This window comes from Ammospiza caudacuta, chromosome 4 (genome assembly GCF_027887145.1).
Source record: "Ammospiza caudacuta isolate bAmmCau1 chromosome 4, bAmmCau1.pri, whole genome shotgun sequence".
Taxonomy (NCBI): domain Eukaryota; kingdom Metazoa; phylum Chordata; class Aves; order Passeriformes; family Passerellidae; genus Ammospiza; species Ammospiza caudacuta.
In genome coordinates this window covers 45991707-46015972 of record NC_080596.1, presented here as the reverse complement: position 1 = coordinate 46015972, position 24266 = coordinate 45991707, and the positions used below count along the sequence as shown (strand labels likewise).

General features: G+C 38.9%; 2 protein-coding genes across 3 annotated transcripts in view; one reads left to right on the top strand and one right to left on the bottom strand.

The window, feature by feature from the left end:
- Positions 1-17613, top strand: part of CFAP97 (cilia and flagella associated protein 97) — a 29615-nt gene extending 12002 nt beyond the window's left edge. For both annotated transcript variants that reach the window (XM_058803649.1, XM_058803650.1), the window contains exons 4-6: positions 6643-6905; positions 14865-15015; positions 15702-17613. In XM_058803649.1, the coding sequence (XP_058659632.1) occupies positions 6643-6905; positions 14865-15015; positions 15702-15829 (542 nt within the window). In that variant the 3' untranslated portion in view covers positions 15830-17613. The remainder of the gene's footprint in view (positions 1-6642; positions 6906-14864; positions 15016-15701) is intronic.
- Positions 17614-19711: 2098 nt separating this feature from the next.
- On the bottom strand, positions 19712-22218 carry SLC25A4 (solute carrier family 25 member 4). The gene is made up of 4 exons (XM_058802917.1): positions 22038-22218; positions 21306-21792; positions 20888-21028; positions 19712-20545 (listed from the first exon to the last, which is right to left on the bottom strand). Exons 1-4 carry the CDS (start codon positions 22146-22148, stop codon positions 20388-20390), a joined length of 897 nt encoding a protein of 298 aa, XP_058658900.1. The 5' UTR covers positions 22149-22218; the 3' UTR covers positions 19712-20387.
- Positions 22219-24266: the final 2048 nt, after the last annotated feature.

Genomic DNA, 24266 nt, shown 5'->3' with positions numbered 1-24266 from the left:
AAACTGTTGCAGTTAAATTTAAAAGTAATTGAAAAAGTTTTTGCTTTATGTCTCCTTTACCTACTTGTTTTCGTATTGAAAATTATTCATTTGTAAGCATTTAAGAAATTATATTGGACAAATATTTATCCTGTCTTTACAACTTTACATAACTCCTATGTTCTTGATAAAAGCCAAATTTTCTATTACACATTTCTTAATAAGATAAAATCTCACAACACAATTCTAGTTGGAAATCTCATAGTTTTCCTGCTCTTTATTGCACTTTGTTTTTAGATGGGTAGTGCTGATAGCAGGTGTGATTATAAATTTTCAGGTAGAAGTACAGTTTTTCTGTTGTTTCATGATGTTATATATGTCTTTGTATGCAATTGTTTTGTGATTCCATGATGTTTCCATTTTGCTATAAACCTTACAGATACTTCAGAAAAGTAATAACTGAAAGAAATATTCTAAACCTATACTAATAAAAAATGTCAGAGCTATTTCCTCTGCTGTACTCTTGAGTAATCTGAACACAAAAAGGGAATTAAGTATGACAATGCAAAAACAATCTTTTACAATCTATTTCTTTGAAGGCAGTTTTATAAATCACCATGTTAGAAAGCTGGGAATAAAATAAATTGGAAAATTTTCTGATGCGATTTTGCCTGATCCTATGTCTTGGTTATTATGCAGATAAAGAGATGGGTTAAGTATATGAGTGTGAACTAAGCACTCATCTATCTCAACCCATTTTGCTACAGATTTGCTCTGTCTCTAGACAGATCTCATGATTTCTGTAGTCCAGAACAGAGTTGTCTGCTAAAATTGCTCTGTATCTCTTTATCTAAATTTGTTTGGTATCAATACAGTGAGATAGCACGAGGTATATACAGTGCTAAAGAATTTAGTACTTTGTGTTTTCTTCTCTGTAAAATGGGGTTGATACCTGCTTATTTTACAGAAGTGTCTGTGAGAATTAGTCTGTAAATCCATGGTATTAGCTATTATTAACTTGAGGAGGCGGTGTGCTGGGGTAAGTAGGGCAATTGGCCACAGACTGAAGTTCTATCCTTGAAGCTCTCACTGACCTCTGTGCTGATAAATCTTTTTGCCTCTACTATGCCTTAGATTTTTAAAATAGAGGTTCCTCTGTGAAAAGCTCTATAATATAAATATTGTGATTATAAAAGTAAAAAGCTCTGTGTTTCTGAATAAAATCTATTGTAGAAAATTAAATAGCCACTTCAACTCAACATGAAGCAATCACTTCAACTTTTTTTTCCATGTAATTTGTCACTCAGGAAATAGAACAAGTTTTGATAACTGAAACTTTGTTCTCTTCAGGGATATGTTATCTGTGTGCTCATTCATGCTGAACTAGTGTATTTGTAGAAAAGCTGCTAAGCAGTATCTAAATTTAAAGTAGACTGCAATATACACATACCCAAACTGTAGAGTTGAACTAAGCATATATAGCTGTTCTATGGAATTCTCTTTAGTGTGTATGTTCAGAGTTTGAACTAATTTTCTGTATCTGTGTGTATTCATATGCTGGGTTTTCACAGGCCTAGAAACTCATTTTGAGGTAGAAGAGCAATTGCTAGCTTGTTCATATGTTTAGAGTTTCAGAAGAGATTGAAAATCTGCGAGATTACGGAGAGATACAGGCTTCCCCCACATTCATGAGAAACTTCGTAATTATGGAGGGGAAAAGTCCAACACCTCTAAGATATCTTTCTCATGATATCAAGAAATAAATAGCAGCCCTATTTAAGCATGTTTAAATAGGGAAATTTGTACCTGAAAAGGACATTGTCCATTTCTTAAAAAAAACCCTCCAAATCTTTAATTCTCCAAAATCCCTTTTAAAGGGCTCTGTGGCCTGCAATAATGGATATTATAGGAAGTATTTGTTTAGAGATACCACAGGGAAGTAGTTAAACTATTAGATATTGATGAAGAACTGTGATTTATTTAATCCTTTTGCACATGTGGTAGTGTAGCAATATAAAATAAAATACCAGTCAAGTGTAAACATTGAAGCAGTTTATATTGGGATTGCAAAAGATACACTGAAACATACATGATTTTCATTTTAGCCTTAATTCTGTTAGGATGGCTGTATCATCCTGTCCTAATGCATTTGACTTGCTAATTATATTTTATATAAGGTTCGGCCTTTTTTGTTCTGGAAGGTTATTTCAGTGCTTAGAAGTTGAAAGCAATAAACAGCTTGTTTATGGCTTAAAAAAAAGTCAGGTATCTCTCCATGGAAACCAGCTTTCATAGAAATCCTGTGAATACCAGGGAATTTTCTTTTCCTGCTTACCAGCAAATGAGAAGTAGGCTCTACACTGTGCAAGTTGTTATGCAAATGTTGCTGCTTATTTATCATCTACCCCAAATTATATTTAAGGTCTGACTGACAATGAAAGTAACTAGTGGTTTAGTTAAGTTACTAATTACCCACTGATAGAATACATATATGAGAGGTAAATCATATTTCATTGTTCCAAGACTTACAAACTCTTTAGAAGCTTAAATCATAACCTTAGAACTGTAGTGTTATCTCATGTTGTCAGTGGCCACTGCAAAAATAGTCAGACTATTCAAACACTTGGGCTTTGTGATTAAAGAGTAGTGTGGGTGAATGATGAATAAATCATTGAAATAACTATGAAACTCAAACACCTGACTTATATAACATGAACTGTGCTCTCAGTATTTAATAGCATTTGGAATCTTACATTTTATTTGCTTATTGATAGTGAATTGTCTCTGGTTTTGTGGGTGTGTGCTGACCTCACTTTGACACCTACTGTCTTTGCCATGAAAGCAGTGTTGCCAATGAGTGGTAGTATGCATTCAGTGCATAATGGACATACATTCCTGCTGTGGATTACCTATTTTTCTGTCATAGCAAGTGTGTGGAGAATAGGAATATGATGCTGTATAAATGGTGATTTGCAGAGGCAGGTTGGACAGATTTTCAGTTTGGTGATTGGAAGCAGTGGTAACTATTACTGCTGCTTTGAAATTCAGAGGTCAGAAGCGTCTTTCTGAACCATGGAAAGAATCACCCTGCTTCAGGGAGACCTACAGAAGTTTTTCCCTGCTGCTTTCTATATTGCTTCTGTGACTTATTTGAACATCATTTAAGGAGTTGTGATTTCTTCTGCCTATTTGGTTAGGAATATGTATGCTGTAGTATTAGTGGTGCTCTTTCACAAAAATGACACAGTATACATTGTGTTGGCTTGTTTTTCTACTAAGCTTTAGACTCTGCTGTGACACAGTTCCTTTGCAGATCAGTGTTGCATTTGTGTGGCTTAAAAAAGACAATTTATGGGTAGGGTCCAGTAAGTTATGGTATGTTTTGCTGTGGTGTTTTCTGATTAAATTCTTCCTGAGCATAGATCTTAACCAAGTAAAACATAACTCCAATTAATTAACAGTTTGAAGAACAACAAACCAGGTACTTTTACTGTGTTATATGATCCAATGCTTTGGTGTATTGCAGCAGTGTTGCAGCAAAAAGCTAGTTGTGAAGTTTCAAATGGGTTCTTGGGTCATATAGAAGGATAATAATAAAAAGATTATTTAAGGAACTGGAGAGTTTTAGATTGGTATTTTCATTCCATCCCCTTGAAAAAACACTTGCTGCTGTATGTGTTGCACTGGGTCTGAACTTCTGATGCAAAATTAATGAGTCTTCTGTAATTTAGCCATCTGTCAATAGATCATTTACTGGGTTTTGGCAGTTGTCTGCTAAGGCTTCACTGAGTAACTTCACAACAGAACCTTTGGGGTGTTCTTAATTCTTTCTCTGTATTAATATATTTCTCTTGAGTTGTGATAAATTCAATATTATGACTGTTAGCAAGCTCTCAACCTCAAAAGTTGCCAGAAAGCTGTTTGCAGTAGTAAAGCCAGTTTCTACATTAAGAATAAATAAATAATAATGAGGCTAAGAATGAACAACATATGGAAGAAAGTGGGGTGGAGTCTCTTCCTGCTGACACAGGTGGGAAAGGCTATCTTTGTGGTGAGGTGATAAAAGGTGTGAATGAAGCACTCTAGAAGTGATATATATTTAAAGGAAAAAGGCTAAGAAAAGGAAGAAGGAAGAAGAGATGAATGAAAAAAGGAGAAGTCTGTGTGTTGAGGGGGGATGTGGCTGAAGAAGCTGGAAGATGAGAGTAAAGTTAGCAACATTTTGTCCTTGTGTATACAAGTAGTACCCAGTAGAGCAATGCATGGATATGTACATAGATATGTATTCACTCTATTTGCCTGAGAGCTTCTGATAAAATAGGGGGTGTTTAATGCTGCAGAAGTTACATACCACTATCCCCAGGAGATCTGAGTGACAAAGTAAAGCAGTGCTTCTCGAGCCCTGTGTGTAGCAGTTGCTCCAGGGTTCCTTGAATCATTGTTTCTAGTGGCATTTACTGACCAGCTTTGGAGTAAAAGGGAAAGCCCTTTGTTCCATGTCATTGCTCTGGTTTTATTTTTTCATCACACCTGACAGCAGTTTACCAGAAAAGTGAACAAGTCAGAAAATAGGTAGTAAGTAATTACCTTGAAGCATTTTTAATCTCTTTACTGGCTACAGTTCATAGTTACACCCAAAGGATATAAAGTCTCTGCCAAAGTATAACCTGCTATCTAATAGTGAATTAAAAGTCACTGACCAGTGAAGGCATGGAACACGTATTTGTACCTGAAAAATTCTTTATCCAGAATGCAATTGCTTTAAATTGATTTTGACTAGTTGGCACCTTCCACAGAGGCAAAATAATTGTTGGAAATTTGTGCTGACGGTCATTCAGAAATTTAAATGTCTCCTGTAATAGACTTCATCATCAATAGCATTGATGCCACAAGACTAGGTCAAAACTTGAGTTTAACAACTGTTCTTTGTCTCAACTGTATTTCCACTTTTGCATATGACATGCAGTCCTCTTTAACCCATGAGGTGCTATGGCTATAAGGCAAAAGCTCCATAATAATACAATTATCAATTATGTGACATGATATCTTCTTCACATAGTTGTTCAATTTACTGTCATCTGGCGGTGTCCTGCAGTGCTGATTTTGCCTGTTCCAATAAAGGCATCCTGTAATATTTTCTACTGAGATGTATGCTGCAGCTTGATGTGAATTGTGCAGCTCTAGTTATTTTCTTTGCATTTTTCTTTGTCCCTTGTAGGCTTATCCAGATGAGTCTCATTCCAGGTTTGTCTCCTCCAATGGTGTTGATGGCTGTACTAGTTTTACCTTGAGAATAACTTACTAAACTGTAGAGATGTTTCTCAAGACATTTATATTGTATTAACCTGTTGGTTGGCACACTTGATCTGCGCTAGTTTACACTGGTTTTGAGGTGATTTGCATCTTCTCTTGATAAGAAATAGCAGAATTTGCTGCTGTGGGCAACCTCACAGTTAGAGCTGCCTAGGGACAGTTCTTGTCTATATTGGCTAGTGTGCTGATACTGCAACTTTAATGAATTTCACCATTCATCTAGAAATTAGTAAATGTTTGAGTTTTACATTTTGAATACCGTTCTTAAATTTCTCAAAGAAAGTAGCAACATTTACTTGCATCAATTCTGAAATAAAATCAGTTGAGATACTGCAAGAAAGATTTAATTTCATCTTGAAGTGAGAAAATGCTCTTCATTCTTTGAGTTTTCTTCACTGTTAGGCTGCCTCAGACATCTCTTGTGAACAGATTGCTAATGCAGAAGTGTTTGCTGAGGAAATATTACTGCCTGCCTGGGTTTGTTTTTTTTTCTTTCTGCTTTGAATGCTTTTTTTGCCTGTGTGGGACTTCTAGGGGTAAGAATGAGGGATGTCTTCTGAAGGCGCTGTGATATTGGAGGAGTGTGGGGAATGGCACAAGTAAGGCTTTTTTTGTCTGTGTCTCAGCTCCAAGAATCTGTCTAATCTAACCAGGTGCTGCCATTCCTGTACCACAGCTAATGCAGTGGTTTGATGGGATAACACCACGACAGCAAAACTCTCACACAGCAATTGCCAGAAGACTTGCTGCAGAGCTTTAGAAAGCAAAGGCTTAGAAACAGCAAAGCTCCAGTGGAACTGTAATAAATATAGCTGGCTCTGGCTGAGAGTGAACTTTTCCAGTTATCTTGCAATTGTGCTCATCAAGTTGCTGTGTATTTTTAAGTGTGCATTCTTTGTCTTGATACCTTATTGTCATTATTTGATTGTTGTTTGCTTACTGTTTTAAATTTCCATGCCCCAGTAATTTTTCTTTGTTATATGTGCTCATTCATTTCTCTCCATCCATTCAATTTACTTTTCATCATTCCCTTTGCATTTCCTCCACCAACACGATGAATTGCTTTAGGAGTTAAGTTTCAACAAAATCACTTCAGGAAATGCACTTTGTGCCTCTGTGTCAGGCTTCCCCAGTGTAAGTTTTCTGTCTGAAACATTGTATCTATTCCGCCTCTTAACTGAGATGGATACCTTAGATAAACTTGGGAGCAAAGTTTAATTTTTTTTTTATGGCAAACATCTAAATACTAATTTATGTTTTAATTCTTGGTTCTGGTTTATGTTTACTCCTGGGTTCCTGAAGCTGTGTTTTCTGATCTCCTTGTTTATTTCACCTTTTTCTATTTTAAAGCTTTCTTACAGTTGGATAAAAAAGAACAAAAACTAACCATCGATCTGCCATCTAAAGGAGTAAGGAAAAATTTCTCTTTCACAAATGAAGAAGTAAGACAGATCGATCGGGAAAACCAGAGGTTGCTGAAGGAGCTGTCCAGACAGTCTGCAAGGCCAAGGAGAAGCAGCACGCTGAAGAAGGTGTCTGTACCACCAGCCAGATTGTACCACAGTGCCCTCAACAGGCAAAAAGAGCAGCAGAGGATTGAAAGAGAAAACCTGGTGAGTTTTCAGTGTGGTTGTGGATCAGTAAATTGAGAGGGGCTATCTCTTGTCAGATGAGCTGTTGCTAAATATTTAGAAGATAAATGAGGCAACGCATGGACATTTACTGCAATAAGTCTTCAATAAATTTCCATTACTGTGGTGTTGGAATAATTGTTCCTATGGGTGAGTTTCTTGGATTTTTGGGAGAGAGGTGGGAGTAATGATGGGTTTTTTTCAGATGGAAGTAGATTTCAGTTTATATGCATTTGCTCTACTTTGGTATCGTTTAATTTAAGAGGAATGACTGTTATTGTTAACACACTCAAAACACTGGACAGCAGTCTGACTGTTCATTCTGCTTCATTCTGACTGCTAGTTTCTCAAAAACAGGCTTGCATAAAATAAAATAATTAATATGATAGCATCAAACTCATTATATTTGAAATACAGAGGATACAAAGTCAGTGTCAGTTCTGGTTTTTGACTCATAGCTATCTCTGTCTTCGAATATTTGTTGCACTCTGATTGCCACAATGCAATGGCAATTACAATAGCTTCTTTACTGGAAAACAAAAATTTAGACACATTTGTAGGGATATTGCCAGAATCCTCAAATAATAGAAGTAAAACTGGTTTGAATAAGATACTCTTAGTAATTGAATTGAAATACATACATGTAATAGCATTTTATTATCTCTTATGTATTTATCAGTGTGTTTGAAAAAACCATACAATTATAGTTTAAATAATTGGAAAATGTATACTGGAAGTAATATATTACTTTTTAGCTTCTGTGTAACTATAGGTTGCAATTTCCTTTTCTGTACACAGAGAGATACAAATTCAACATGGAGAAAGACTGATTACTGTATTTGGGAAAATCTGTTAGGCTTTCATTCTTTCACCTTTCAGACATCTGGATTGTACAAACTTTGCAAATTAGGAAACTTTCTTCTCAGCTCCACTAGACTGCAGTTTACATTATACTTTAAAGTCTAAAGGAATTTAGCACAAGATTTTGTTATAGATGTGTTATAATATTTGTCATTGGCTGGGAAAGAAATGTGTTTAGGTCAGTAGGAGGGTGTTGATGGTGTTTATTTCAAATGTTGAAAACGGGTCTTGCTCTACGACATGAGCCTTGTTAAATTGTTCTTAGGTGTTGGGGAGGAAGTGCTGTGCCACAGTGCCTCAGGATATCAGAGTTATATGCTGTACTGCATAACAATTGATGATTACAGTAAATGAATGTATAGGATATTTTAAAATACACTTCTTTTTACTCAAAGCCACAACCCCTTTCTCTTATGATATATTGCAATGTTGGTTCAAGACTGTCTTGACTTTGCAACTTTTGAATCAAAAATGCAGTAGACATAAACGCATAGTCATTTCACATATTGCTGCTTTAGTACACATTAGAGATGAATGGTGGTTGCCTAAGAAATAGTATTGTTCAGTTACTTATTCATTTATAGTTTAGTTGTTGTTGTCAGCAATGTGAGTGGACATGTTTGATATGAGAATTAATGTTAGGACATTGTGTTAGTTCAGACTATAAAAGCATTTGGTTTATTCTTTTCCCCAAACTCAGGATGATATATTCTGTTCTTCTTTTTGGATCAGTGATTCATCAGTGTAGCTCTTCCATTTTGTTTAACTTTGCTATAATTTTTTTTAATATTTTTATTATGTTTGAAGTGTATGTACCCCTAGAGCATCACAGTTTTAACATACTGATTTTTGTAGCACTACCTTTTGAGATTAGAGGTGTCACATACTTCTCTCTGAAACTGTAAATGAAAGAGCAGCCCTACCCTGCTCATTGATGTTGGTTTTTTGTCTTTATATGGATAAAAGTATGTGCTTTATGAACCTGTTTTCTTTGGATCAGCAGCTTTCCTCACCTTCTTAAATTTAAAGAGGTGGAATTGGTGGAATTCTGTGGAACTTTTCTATCAATCTTTTTTCTCTTACTTTTTGGGAATCTTTGTTTTTATACAAGACCTGAGGGTACTGCATAGACGATGTGGTGTTTGATACACCTTTTTAAAGTGTTTGTTGGAGAAGGATGCAGAGTTTTGTAAATAATTCAATAATAGAAATCTACAACAGTAGTCTCTGCAGGGGATTAAAGAATTTTGATGCAGAGATTATTTTTTGCTGGTGTTGGCTCAGCTTTTATAATTTTTTGTCATGAGGTTAACAACTTGGCTATGGAAATGTTCATTTGTTCCACCAAAACATTCTTGGAGTAATGCCCATACTTACAGTTATCAGAAAGATTGATTTCTCTTGCAGGCATTTAATATCAGAAATGATGCAGGAAAGTAAGTAAAATTTTAGGAAATTAGAGAGGAATCTGAGTGCTTTTGTGCTCCCTAGCTTTGGAAAGGGGTGCCAAGAGGTACAGGAAATATATCTTTTTCTCACAGACTGTGTTAGAAAGAGCAATGACAGATTAGCAAGATGCATTGCTCTGATGAAAAGTAGTTTTAAAGTACTGAGTAGCAATTTATGGGACAAGCACAATTAGCAAAAACAGATGACTGCTAAAATTAATGCCAGAATTTTGTAATTGGTGCTTTTGACTGTGCTTTCATAAATGGAACCTACTTTTGGTTGCTTTTCAGAGCTAGCAAGATCAGAGTGTGTCTCTTGCCAATAGAGGATGCTGTTGATTCAGAAAACATTCTACTCTTGTGTTTGAAAATAATTTCAGTCCCTCTTCAGTGGAAAGGAACTTCAGTGTGACTGATGTGTTGCTTTGTTCCCATGTCTGCATATATGTGTGTCTATTTGTATTGATACAGTAATCATTTTCACCACTGTACATAAGATATTGAAGACTATATGTCATTGAAACTTTTACTGGTTTATTGTTGGTTTTTTATTGGTTTATTATTAATGTAATGCTTGACCTATACAGGGAAGTGTTTGGGGTCCTTGAAATACTGATTTGCAGTAATTACATAGTTCTTCAGTCACTTCATCAGAACTTAGGAGACATTCATATCTCTGTGTTTTCTGATGGGTTTTTCATCATTTTTATTAATTCTGACTAGGATTTAGCTGTTAGATGATCTCAGTGAGCCAAGCTGCTATGTTCAGCCAAATTCCTAGGGAACAGTGACCTTTTGAGTTCACCTAGGAATTTCGCTGGAAGATCTCAGCAGCTCTGGTAGGGGCAGTTCTCAAACCTCAGATCAGGAGGGATAAGGGTGTTCCTTTTTTGTGGATATTTGGTCTTTCCATGCATTCCTGTACCTCATGCTGTTGTGGCTCACTGCACATAAGACTCCATGTTCCTCATTCCCTTATATCTTATTCCCACAAACTGCACCCTCAGTCCTAATAGACCCAGCTCTGATTCCAGTTCCAGTATAATGGCCCTTCCACACAAATTTAAACAAAATAATTTATTGTGTTTCTCTGCAAGGGCTTTCTCTTTTCACTTACTTGGTTTCCTGAGTTCTCTGTGCTGCAGATTTATTATTGCTTCTGGCCACCACTTGTTGCAGTCAGTGGCCTCTACCAGCACAAGGATTCTTCAGGGCGACTTTCCCTTCTCGTGCAGTCAGAGCTGGCTTTGTCCTGCTGGAAATTCTGAATCTCCTTTAGAAATGCGTTTATTGTGCTGCCAGAAATGAATGTGTATTTATTTGTCTCCATTTGATTTCATGGTACAGATGTGCTGTCATAGTTGGGTGGGGGAGTCAAGGGCAAAGGAGGGACAGTGCTTTTGGCCATCCCTACCTGGCTGACACCAGAATATTCCTTTGATCCTGTGCTGCACTGTGCCTGCCCTGCCAACTGTGTTGTGCTGCAAGAAGGGAAATAACTTCTCAGCATGGAAAGAAGTAGGAGAAGGGCCACTGGGTTATCAGGGTTGCACCTGAGCACATTGTACTTTTCTCCCTGGAAGTAATCCATTCTGCTTTTCTCTGCCTTCCCTTTTTCCTGTCCCCAAGGACTATCCCCAGAGTTAGAGAGCATCACCAGGCCTTGGACACTGCACATTTACATGGTTGTGTTCAGTCTCACTGATCTCAGTCAGGAGGAGAAAGCTGTGCAAAATGCAGTTGTGAAAGACAGTGTAGTCTCATGTGTGGTCTTAGGAACTCAGAAATACTCATGTTGTATTGATGACTCCTCAGAAACTCAAGTACACAGAATCTTGTATGATATTTTCATTTACGGAGTTCAAAGGTGGTGTATGCCAATCCAAAAGACAAAATGTTGGTCGTTCCTGAGATGAAAAAATGCAATGCCAAAGGTTCCATGGCCTTGTCATAACAGGAAGCTGTCGGGCTGTGGGATTGGCACACAGATGTGCGTGGCTAAAATATGCTAGAGTACAGTACAAATGTAGTATAATTCTGTGATGATAGTATTTAGGCTATAGGCTCTTTGTGGTCAGATTTTTATGGTCTTCAGATCCTGACCCAGACTAGCACTGCTAAGGTAATTATAATAAAGACTGACTAATTGGCATGTTCAAGGAAAATTTTGAACACTTTGCAAAGTGCTTAATTTTGTGGGATTTTCTTTTCTGTACTCTTAACCTACTTGCCTTGTGGTGTTGCCAGCTACACATAAACTTGATAGCTGTTCAGTTTAAAATACTTTTCTGTAAATTGAGCACCTTAAAGAGTTGTCTGACTGTTAGGAGTTTGTCAGGTTAGAGCTAGTTAATGCAACTGGCAATTAAAGAAGATTACAAATACTTGTATTGATAAGAACAGAAAGCTGTCCTTGAATGCAGTTATCTGTTTCCCCCTAGACTCTGCAAAGGGACAGTGTGATCACTAACATCAGTGACATTAGAGGAGGTGTAATATAAATAAATTTGAACAGCTGTCAAGGCACACTGGTCAGCTGATTAGGATTCACAGGAGGTGAAACTGAAGCCTTCATACTTTTAAAAAACAAAGTAAACCAAGGAAAAGTAACATTTTTAACCTTCTCTCTGAACTCAGTTTGAGTGTTACATTTTCAGTGGGTTTTTTCCTTCCTTTTTCAAAATAGCTGCAGAAGAGTCTGTGCTACTTATGCTTGGGGTTTTTTTCTTTTTCTGACAGAGCTTTAGAATTACCTTCAGTGCTCTCCTAATGTGTGCAAAATTGAATTAGCAGATTTTCTTTTGGCTCACTATATAGCAGCAGTTTTTTGGTTATGTTGGGTTTCTTTGTTCTCAAATTGTTGGCATTTCTGACATTTCCATCATTGACAATATGTATTTTAGTATCTTTATAGATGCTAATCTATGTCCAGATGCCTAGATTTATAAAGGATTATCCTGTTCCTAGAAGGTAGTCATGCCAGGAACACCTTCTGTGACTTGACTGTTTTTAATATTCTACTTTTACTGTAAAGTCAGTATTAAAGTAAAAGAAGATGGGGGAAATATAAGCCAGGGAAGTCTTTTGACAAGATGAGAGGTCATCAGTGATACAATCATACAATGATACTATATCTGTTTTGAGCTTGAATCAAGAGCTCTGAGCACCTACAATGTAATTTAGAGCAACTAATAACATTCCTGCTGTTAGTGTCTGTTCCTCTTTGTTTTTTAATTCCTTAAAATTTAATTGAGAACGTATATTTGGTTCTAAACACCTGAGTTATGTTCTGTAATCTGATTCTTTGATTGTTGAGATCAATGATGAAATTTCTATTTACTTCAGTGATGCAGGATTAAGGCTCCAGAGATTTAGTACTTTAGGAGAACAAGGAAAGCATCAGCTTTCTTCAGTTTGTTTCTCAAAAGGACAACAAAAAGAATTAGTAGATTTGTACATATGGCTGAAAAACAACACTTGCTCAAGGTACTCCTCAGATAAGGACCTCAAGCTTGTAGGGTCGGTAGTAAAACCATAAGAATCAGACTAGTTCAGGGTTACAGATTCAGTAGGTCAGGGCTGCCGTTTCACTGTGCCGATGCGTTCGTCTCTGCCTGCAGCAGGCTGTTTTCCAAATGGCAAAATTCACAACTGAAAATAGCATGGATGTTAACCTGCCCTTGGTACAATCCACAGCAGAAAGCAGGGAGCCACAGGACCTCTTTTCTCATTCTCTAGAAAGGCTTTCCTTCAGACACTGCTGCACCACAGAATCTGTAGCTGCTTTTTCTGTGGCTTGTTTTTTTTTCCCCTTCATTAATGGCGACTCAATATTTTTCAAAATACAGGCATAAAAGCAAAAGCAGACAATTTTATTTAAATTAGAATTAAGTAGGCATATATATATTTATATATGTCTATATAAAAGCTAGTGTATTCAGAATCAAGCTTGAAATTACTGCAGTGTTAAGGTATGCAAATTCTATGAGTCTGTTACAATTGAGTGCAGACTTGAAACATGCTCATCTCTCACAGGAAAGTCACTTCTACAGTTTACCTGATCTATTTGTGATGGAACTGAATGTATTGAGAGCTTCCATTTTTAATACTGAAGGTAAAATAAGTGATCTCTGCAAGTCTAAACATTTATAGTTGTATGAGGAGATGTGGATGAAGTTGTGAGAAAAATGTTGGCTATAACTTTTAGAGACAAGTCTACCATTTCATGTTCTGTAACTGGCTTTAGTGAAGAGCTATTTCTAGCTGAAGTCCTTCCTTTGACTTTTGCTTACTTAGGTATTCCTGCTTACCATGAACTGGCTGGCACTTGATGCAAGCACTTGTGACATGTTACATCTGAGCCAAAGTCACTTGTCCTTTCTCTCTTGTGCACTCTGCAGGTTTCCAGTGCCCATGCATAAATTACCAAGAGTTTGTAGATTCCTATTATAGTTAGACAATGACAACTGGCATCCTGAATACTATACTATTTCCTAAGTCACTTCTTGTAAATTTATTTCTTACTAAAAAGAAAAAAAATCAGTACATGACTAATTGTGCAGTTTAATGGTGATAGTTTCTTGACCATACAAGTATATATCTAGACAATGCATCTTATGAAGAGGGTAAGAGGGTTATCTTTAGTACTTTGGAGACTTTGTGTAAGCACAGTTTGCATTCTCTTGTTGATAGGATGCATGTCACAACCAGCAAAGGTTGTGTCATTGCCTCATGTTTGCAAGCCATCAAATGAATTTAAATTAGTTAAAAGAGAAAATAAATAGATCTATGTGAGGCAACTGCTAAAAGTGCAATATATTAAAAATGTGAAATTGTTAATTGGAAGTTGCATGTAGCTGGGTATTTCCCAATTTGTCCTCTTATCAGGTCCTTTTTTTAGATTATTGAAATGTCTTAAACCATAAGTTCTGTTTCAAGTAGAAATAATTATGCAGAATAGGAAATTGTGTCTTTAAAATACTGTGTAAGTAGTTACTCCAATGCATCACTTGCCACATGATTTCTAGGGCTAATTTCAACAAGAGGAAATGATGTCTGTATCAAATATTTCAAATAGAATCTCTAAAAATTAGATTATGGATAAAATGAAGTCCTGTAGATGTTTGTGCTTTGCTTTTGAAATTAGTTTCACAGAACTGAGGTCAGTAATCCTGTCTGGGCTTCCTATAGAACAATATAAAATGGTCTGTTTGCAAAGCAAAGATTTAAAAAAACCCCAAACTTCTCATTCTTCTAGAAATTTAGATGGGAGGAGTAACCAAAGGCAGGATTAGAATAGTGGAGCCCATTTCTTCACTACCTTTGGTGATAGTCACCAAATAAATGTATTGCTTCATATCACCATGGAGCACAGAGAACTGTGAGGTACTAAAGAAGTACTCAGAGTAGGACTGATGATGTGCAAGGGATAGTAACAATTTGTGTCATAGCACTGAGAAAAGAACTGAATAGCAGAGTAGTCTATGCTGGTCACCAGTGGAGGAGATCCTGTTGTGTACTGCTAAAAATTTTGGGGCGTTCTCCAGCTCAAAGAAGTAGTCAATTTGTGACTGTTTTACAGCACCTTGTTCATTTTTTCTCTTTCTTGATTACATTTTTCTTCAATATGAAGGCTTTCCTGAAAAGACTGGAAGCAGTGAAACCAACAGCTGGTATGAAGCGCTCTGAACAGCTGAGGGACTATCACCGCCAGATGAGCTACCTGGCTTCTTCACCTTCTCTAAGAAGGGCTAGATCTCCTTTCGGCCAGCTTAGTCCTCCAAGTAAGTACTTTGAAGTTGCAGATTATTGCATTTCTTTGCAATATCTTTTTATAATTCAGAATTGTGAAGCACTTACTTGTTAAGAATAGCAAATATGTTCTTTGTCATCTTTAGATTGATTGTTTATCAAATGGAAGTCATCAAAATTATTTTTCTAGTCACCAGAAGCGATTACTATATGCATTGCTTTGTTGCCATCCTAAATTTCTAATAAATGGTCTTGTCAATACTGTTTTCCAAGAAGAAAGAAATCCTAGTAGTAAAGTATTTCTCATTTTGCCAGTACCCTTTATCTAAAGAAGAAGGAGGGAAAAAGAAACCCAAACAAAAACCCCAAAATAACATCAATGAATGTTCAAATTCTCATTCAGAAAATTTAGATCATTCAGAAAATTTAGATAGTAGCCTTGTTTTTCTCAGAAACTCAGTGTGTAAGATGGGAAGTAGAAAACGCATCTCAGTAGAACCATGTGCTTCAGGTTTAAGAACCAAAGGCTTGAATTTTTTTCCTGATCATGTGTGAACAACTCATCATCAACTCTTTTGCAGTTGTATTCAATTTACTGTGATTTGATTTGGTTTATTCTGAGAGCTACGGTAACGAGTGTTGGAGTACTAACATAGCATGAAGTTTTCTGTTGTGTTGAGCATAAGCATTCTCCCTGTGTGTGTTTGTGTGTTAACAGGAGGAACTTCAAGATCATCCACTCTACAAAGTGCACTGAGCCAGAGGAACGAAAAACCCACGTCTGATTCAGCCAGTGGGGCATTACAGAGACCTAAGTCTACTAATGTTTGTGCTGCCTGGTTATAAGTGTGTTCTTTGCCTTGTATACTGAGATGATACTCGAACTTCTATTTTTAGTGCTTTTGTAAAATCTATGTGCAAAAATATTTTCTGCATTGTTCGGTGATTAAAATGCATTGCATTCCAAGTAATTGTTTATAAAACGGTCTTAAAATTGTATAAAATGCTTCTGTCAGTGTTTTCCATGACAGGAAGAAGTTATGAAAGAGAAGGAGGTATTTAAATGGACACATTAAATAGAAATATAACTGTTAGACTCAGCTCATAAGTGGAATTTGTATCCATAACATGGAAGGACAGAATTGCTGCACTAGAAGTGCAAAATGTAAATAAAATTTTTAAAATATTAATAATACTTTAAAATAATGCATTACAATTCTAAGCATTTGCTTAATTCCTGGATTGTCCTTGGTTTACATCCTGGCTTTATGTAACAGCCTTCTGAATTTTGTGGGTCATGTTCTTGTGAATGAAAGAATCTTTAACAGCAGTGTGAAGAGGTGAAAAGCAGATTAGGTATTCCTCCATAATGAGCTAGAATACTGAGGTGCAGAAGACAACGTTTTGCCACTGTTAAATGTTCAGCACCTGGAGTGTTTGGTATGCAAGGCTGCATCTGTTCCAGATCAAAAGGATTTTGGAAGTTGTACTGGACTTTGGAAGATGTACTGGGATCTTTATGTAGGAAAGAAACATCTGATGTTATCTGAACAACAGTAAGGACTGAAGTAAAAAGCAGTTTCAGATTTAGTGTAAACAAGTAAGTTCTGGTTCCTTCTCAAACTAGAGAATACTTAAGTTAAGTAAGGGAAATAGTTCACAGCCCTGCTTTGCAGATGTGTGCTCTTCTCAGTGCAGAGATGTAAGCTTGAGCTGCAGAAAACATCTTGAACATTGATTTTGAGTGACTTCTAACCAGGATTTAGGGAAAAAAAGACAATAGAAAACAAAGTGTTGTTACTTTTCTTGACCTGTTTTAAATGTCATGTTCTTATCTAATATTTGTAGTAATGTCAGATGAGCTCCAATAGCAACATCCATTTACGAGAGGAGTAAAATGTAATGGTAGTGGTAATCACATTAGTAGGTGGTGTGGTTTATTTCTATGCATAAAGGCAGACTTTCAGTGAGCTTGTTTTGTACGACTGTAGCCTTATAAAGAGTACAAATTGTGATGCCACTATCTGTGGATATTGCTGAAACTTTGCTTGCTTCCCCAGCTTCTTCCCAGGAAGGAAATTGCTGCATTATGGATAAGGAAAAAAAGCTGTATTTGGAAATGCTGTGTCTTTGACATGAAAAGTGCATTATTCTTTGCTAGTGCTTGCATGAGGGCTTAGGCTTTCAGGTATTCTGCATTGTAACACACTTTTTACTTGGTCCTTGTGATAGTTTGGCAGAGCTTCTTCACTTGGTGACCTGCAGATCAAATTTAGCTGTTTGACAATACTTGGAACTTTTAACTTTAAGCAGCATTGTGGCAAACAGATTTGTATTGCCATTACTATTCATGGTTAAGAACTGTTAACAATTTCTTCGTATAGTGCTGCTGTATTTATTTCTATTATTGTGCTAATGAAAATGATTCTATATTTAAAGATTTTTGTCCTTCAATGTGAATATCAGAGAAACAGTTTAAATACTTCTGAATGTTCATATTATAATTTTTTCTGTGAAGAAACTCACACAATGGATTACTTTTAATTGCTTCATCTTATTTAACTTTGGTATGAAAGTGTCAATTTTGTATGTCATTTGTAAATCATAAGAAATAAAATATTTAACATGAATTGCCATTGCAGTGGCTTCTTTTTGATGTTTATAATTGGTATTAAGGTGCAAAGAAGGCTGAATAGCTTGGTAAGTAGGAAAAACATAGAAAAATGCAGGTTTTCCATTGTTCAAGTGTTAGATGTAGGGGAATAATGGTTTTGTCACTGGCTTTAGTTTGCCTGTGAGCAGCTCTTGCAAAGGTACAAAAGAAGTATTATCAATTTACTGTGACAATGGGAGTTCAAGTAGAAATTGCAGACTATCTGCAAACTCTTCTAATTTCCAACCTCTCAGAGCTGATGGCTGCATTTTAGGTTACAATTTCAGCAATTGTTGTGCTGAGTGCCACTGACTCAGGGCAGAGCTGCTTTCAGAAGAATGCTTATTCCTTGACAGTTCTGAAATCTGACCACAGGTATCTTTATGGAGAACACTGCCTGCAATCTCCCACACTGAGCATTGGCTTTTAAGCAGAAATGAGCCATTTACCTGTGCTTCCCATGTGCTTTAGTTCATGTACTTTCTTCTTAGCCAGTGGCATTTTCCTGCATTGATACTCCTTACTCTCTTTTTAAATAGTCCTTAGCCTTTCTATTTTATTTTGCCTTTTTCTCTGGAATGTAACTTCTTTAATTTACTTATTTGAAGTTTCTTTGCTTCCTCCTAATTATCTTCTTCAGATATACATTTCCCCCAAGTTTTTGTACATCTGCTTAGTACAGTGTCTCTTTCTAGCCAACTGAGATCTTCCCTAGCACATCCAAATGCCACTTGCAGCCTTATCAGTGAGCTAAATGAGACCTGGATAGCTGGATTGTGCTAGCTTCTTATAAGGAGCCATGAGGAAAATGCAGAGGAAAAAGAAGACAGGGAACAGAAACTGGCAGAGCTTTTAAGGAAAACTAATATGCTTTGAAAACCAGCAGAAATATCTTCATAAACTTATGGTTTGATAGATTGCAACCCTGCTTATTAACCATAGGAAAGAGACCAGATATCTATAAAAGCAAGTATTTAAAGAGAGCAACCATGAAAAAGAAAGATGAAACTATCAGGCCATGTTTTGTCCTGGGACAAAAAACAAAAAAATTCTGTATTTGGTTAATTTAAAAACCGTCTGCCATTTTTTTGGCCAGTATTTCCCAAATGCTTCCTTTTTTCAAGTGGGTATTGCTTCCAGACTGGTGCCTGTCTTCAGGGAAAACAGAGCTGCTGCTCAGAATCTATGGCAGCCAGCCAGAGCCTCTCATGCCAAGTGACAGTGAGCTAGGACTTACCTGCATCTGAAAAATATTTCAAAGATGGGAAAAGGATGACTGTAAGCCATATATATGAAGGACAAAAAGATGAAGTGCAATAAAAGTTTATTTGATTATTATTTGCTTAGTCTTACCCTGTTGCCCAGAGAAATTGTGGACACCCAAATCATGGAAGTGTCCAAGGCCAGGAACTGAGTGTAGCAGACAGTCCCTGCCCACAGCAAGGGTGTTGGATCTAGAGGGACTCAAAGGTCTCTTCCAACACAAACTATGCTCTGATTCTGTGGTTTTTGTCCTAGGTGGATACATAGCAAATGCTTGTCTATATGTAGTCTAACTGAACAACTGCAATGGCCACACATCACTTTCCCTCCTCTGCCCAATCAGACAGCTCATTCTTCCATGCATTCACACCCCTGCAGCATCTAAAGTTTAAAAAGTGTATTAAGCATGTTCTGATCTCACTGGTAATTAATAGTGCAAGGTGTTCATAATGGTTCAATGTGTAGTTATTAAAATAACTCTCGAGTATTCAATCCTAAAGTAATTTTTCAAGTAAATTAAGCAGTAATGACTTCACTATTCAATGAGATGCTTTAAAGTGAAAGGTAATATAAACAAATTATACAAGCAGCTAAAACTAGGTGGAAGCTTATCTCTAAGATCTCTGGACACTTAAACTGAATCCATTTGATTTTGCAATTGTAGAATGATCAATAACCTCAATAACTTCACCTACCTAAAGTTCTGTTGAAATAACTTTCAAGGTACAGCCACTAACAGTGTTCTGATTAGCACATCACCTTGGAGAACATGCTTGTAATGTGTTCAGTGTACTGAAAACAACAGGAAAAAATTCATTAATATATTAATTTATTTCATTTCAGTTTTAGTTCAATTGAACATCAGAGCAGACAACTTTTTCCTTTGTGACAATACAGGGTACTTCTGGAACACTGTATTTCCATGTTTTACAAAGTATGTCTGAAAAATCAGATTACGGTTTCAAGCATATTACTGTATAGTTTGTCAGGGAAGAGGCTACAGTTAAGAACTCAGCCTAGTGCTTTAATATAGTTTATGATTTCAGACATACTTTTCACTTAATAATATATTAAAAATAGAGCTTTAGAAGAAAACATGATTTTAAGTCATGTCATCACAGTGTTGGGTGCTAGAGACATTGATTAGCATAATAAATATTTATGACAATATTAAGAATTTACAATATTCGATTTTAGATTAGGTATAGATCACTTACATTTTGTCTTTAGACAAAATCTATTACCTGCAATTTGAAGTATAATATATACACAGGTTCTGATACAAATGGTGGAGGAATTCTCATAGAAAATGTAACTGTGATGTTGTGAACAATTTTTAAATTAATGTGTCCTTATCTCTGCCACATACATTACTCAAATTTTATTCTGTTTCCCTAGGAAATATTTTGTTGTCCATTACATCACAAGTTCGTATTTTTAAAAAAGTTGATTGAGAACAATTGAACTACTGCATTATGATGTTATGTCTTAGACATACTTCTTGATTTCATCATAAAGTACTAATACAAAAGCTCCGCCCATGCCTCTCAACACATTCGACCAGGCACCCTTGAAGAACGCTTTGGATCCTTCGTCTTTAGCTATCTTCCTCCAGCAATCAATTGTGCCCTTATACATAATATCAGCTGTGGAAACAAACAAAGGTTACAAGGCTTGAAGTTAGACAGCAAGTATGTTTCAACTGTTGTATCTCTAAAACAACAGGGAATAAGCAAAGTACAGCAAGGATTTAAACTTTAGTAATCAATAAAGAAAAATTAATTCTCCATAGGAAATCAATTACTTTCTCAGTCCTTGAGATCGACATGATAGAAATAACCATCAATGTGTTCCCCATAAATTTTTTAAAGACTCCAATGAGAAGGTTATTAATTTTCTCTAAGGCAAAAAAATACCCAGTATCTCTTATCTTATCCTGATGAAGAGAAACTTTCTGCAGCCAGAACAAGAGGAGCACTTATTCTTACCTCCCTTTCGGCCAGACTGCATCATCATCCTACGTCGCACAGTATCAAAAGGATAAGAAACCAGCCCTGCCACTGCAGTAACACTCTGGGCAATCATCCAGCTCACTATGATGTGCACATTCTTTGGATCAGGCAACATACCTGTCATCAAGAACAAATGAACAGAATCAGTACAGAGGGAAAGGGCTGTGGAAGAAATAATCACCCACCAACCCCGGAGTCAATCCAAACCCAAGGCATTTCAGAGCAGCAAGTAAAGGGAGGCAGGAAAGCATGTCAGAAACACCTGTGCACATTTCTAGCCCCGCACTCAACTGGTGCTGAGCCAAGCCCTGCTTGTCCTTGTATTGCCAAGTGCTCTAGAATGCCTTTACTGAAAGGATCTTCCCTTGCAGTCACTCCTCCATGCACTTCTTACCCTTGGCCGTATCGTATACCCCAAAATAGGCTGCTCTGTAGATGATGATGCCCTGGACAGACACGCTAAATCCTTGGTACAAGCCCTTCAGGCCATCAGACTTAAAGATCTTGACAATGCAGTCGCCCAGGCCAGAGAACTCCCTCTCAGTGGCTCCTTTGCCCACATCAGCCGCCAGTCGGGTCCTGGCAAAATCCAGCGGGTAGACGAAGCAGAGGGAGGTGGCTCCCGCGGCACCCCCGGACGCGAGGTTTCCCGCGAAGTAGCGCCAGAACTGCTTGTGCTTGTCCACTCCGCCCAGGAAGATCTGCTTGTACTTGTCCTTGAAGGCGAAGTTAAGGGCCTGGGTGGGGAAGTATCGGATGACATTGGCCAAGTTGCCTCTCCAGAAGGAGGCGATGCCCTGCTCCTTGGGGATGCGGACTATGCAGTCCACGATGCCCTTGTACTGCTTATCGGCCGTGATCTGTTTGCTGGCATGCTGGACCTGCGGGGAGGAAGGAGGAGGACGGCACGGTGAGAGACGGGCACCGCAGGGTGACCCCGCACGCTGAAGGGCACGGACGGGGCCGGCCCTGCCCCCGGCACCGCCAGGCGGTGCTGAATGTCCCGGGCAGCTCCCGCGTAACCGGAGCCGGCCGAGCTCCTTCCCATATTTAGTCACGCCGGGCTGCGCCCGCCGAGCCGGCACCACCTGTGGCGCGGCACCACCGCCCCCCGTCGCCCCCTCACCTGCAGCAGCAACTTCACTCTCTCGATGGGGGCGACAGCCGTCTTGGAGACGGCGGCGGCGATCCCGCCGGCCAGAAAGTCCTTGACGAAGCTGAGCGCTTGGTCACCCATGCCGCGAGCCGGTCCGACAGCCCCGCCCGGAGAGAGGCAACGAGCGGACACTTCCCCACGCCGCCGGACAAATGTCCCCGCGGCCCGCGCCGCCCCGCTTATAGCCCGCGGCCTCTCGCGATAGGAGGAGGCGCCCCCCGGGCGGCGGCCATTGGCTGCGGCCCGCCGGGCCCGCCCCGCCACGCTCCCCCCAGCGGCGGCCGCGAGGGACGCGGGGCCCGGGACGTTTAAAGGGCAAATTAAAGTTATCTGGTGCCTGCTGGGGAACGCGGTGTCAGAGCATGTGCCCGCTGTATTTATAGCTCCCGGGAGGCACCGGAGGAGAGATGGGGAGCTGGCAGGAGCGCTTCAGGCTGTGTTAACCGGTCCGTGCAGGCGAGAGGCAGCGCTGAGGGCTGAAAGCCTGCCCGGAGCGGTCTGGGAGTGCTTCAAGCCTTGCCCTCATGCGCCTGGATTCCCTCAGAGAGGGGCGCCATGGGTTCGTGACCAACAGCAAAGCTGCCCGGGGATGCACTGCCGGCCTGGAAGGCGGTGCTGTGTTCACAGGCATCAGCGAGCAGGCTGATGCTGCGCCTCTCTCGAGTCAAGGCCGGAGAGCCGCTTCGTGCTGTACGCACTGTGTGGAGCTCGCAGGCAGCGAGGTCTTTAAATAGCCCGGCATGCTCCGGGCCTCGGCCTTCCCGAGGAGGAGACAGCATGCCTTTGTGCATTACACCCTCTTCTCACCCCTGCAAGGTCAGACCCTCGCAAGACCCACGGGCAGTCCCCTTTTCTGAGACAGACGGAGGGAAGGGAGGAGACTGAGAAGCGCAGGCCCGGGCAGGCTGAAATTGCTTGACTGGCACCAAGTGTGAAAGAAGAGTAAAGGCTGTAGTGAAGCTCTGCCTTTATGCAGCATCTGGTTCTTAGAAAAATGTTTGGGTCTCAACTGAAGATAAAATGACTCCCCTATTAGTTTCTCATCCTTATCTGTTTTTCATCAGTTCTTTCTGGCTGACCCCCATAAGAAAACAGGAGGTTATGATTAATTGTTGAGTGACTTAGTCGTGTGGAATAGTTATGTAAAAGGCAATGCAGGAAGGTATATAGATGCATACCGAGGAGTTTGCCCTACAGAGCTAATCAAACAGAAAAATGTTATACCAAGGAACTCCTAAGGGTCTCTTGATTTTGTAATATAGTATCAGTAATGAAGATAGAATTCATCTTAGTGTAGATGCTAAAACCTTGGCTGTTCCACAAAAAGACATTCTTTACAGGGCAGTGCATCTCTTCTCACCAGTGTGTTTGTTAGCATGAGTCAATGGGATGGTACATTTGATCCCCTGTCTCTCTTGCCCTCTGGTGCTCTTAGGTCTGCTGTCTCTTCTCACGAGCCTCAAGTGTGAGAAGTGGGTGCCAGCTGTGATTTCCGGAAGCACCCTTTGTACCTTGGCCTCCTGAGAAAATGGAGCCTTTTCCCAGATTCTAAGAAAGGGGAAGAGAGCTCCCCCACCCCCAAAAGAGATGTTCTCCCAAGCAAGGACCAAAAGCAGGTGCATAGGGGAAGCATAGAGGATCCCTAGAATTAGGCTGAGTGGAAGGGATCTTTATTTAATATATGTGGCTGCCTGCTACCTTTAACCTTTCCTTTTTTTCCCCTCATACTTCACTCACCAGGTCTGGTGTCTCCTCTTTTCCCAGGAAAGCAAACACCCCTTTAACATTTCGAGGCTTCTGCTGCTGGTTGCACACAGACCCCTGAGACAGCGATGCCCACAGCTGCTGCCTGCCTGCCCAGACTGATAAGGTCTCCTCAGGGTGTGCACTCAGGTGTCAGCCCTGCTGACTGGGGTATGGTGAGTGGGAGATGGGAGTGGTGGTAGGATGCTGCTGGGGAGGAAAGGCAGTGAGGGATCTGAAGTAAGCCTGGAGTGGGGGTCTAGCCTGAAAGGATTGTTTGCCAGTCCCTTCCCCACCGTCTTTGATTTAGATTGGTGGGGGGTTGTAATTATTTTTTAGGTTATTTAAATTGTTGGGGCTTTTAAAATTACATTTTAATAAAGTCTTTATCACCAGAATTCTAGTTAGTTTTTGAAGTTATTGTTAGATATCATCATCACATCCACAGAGATTGTT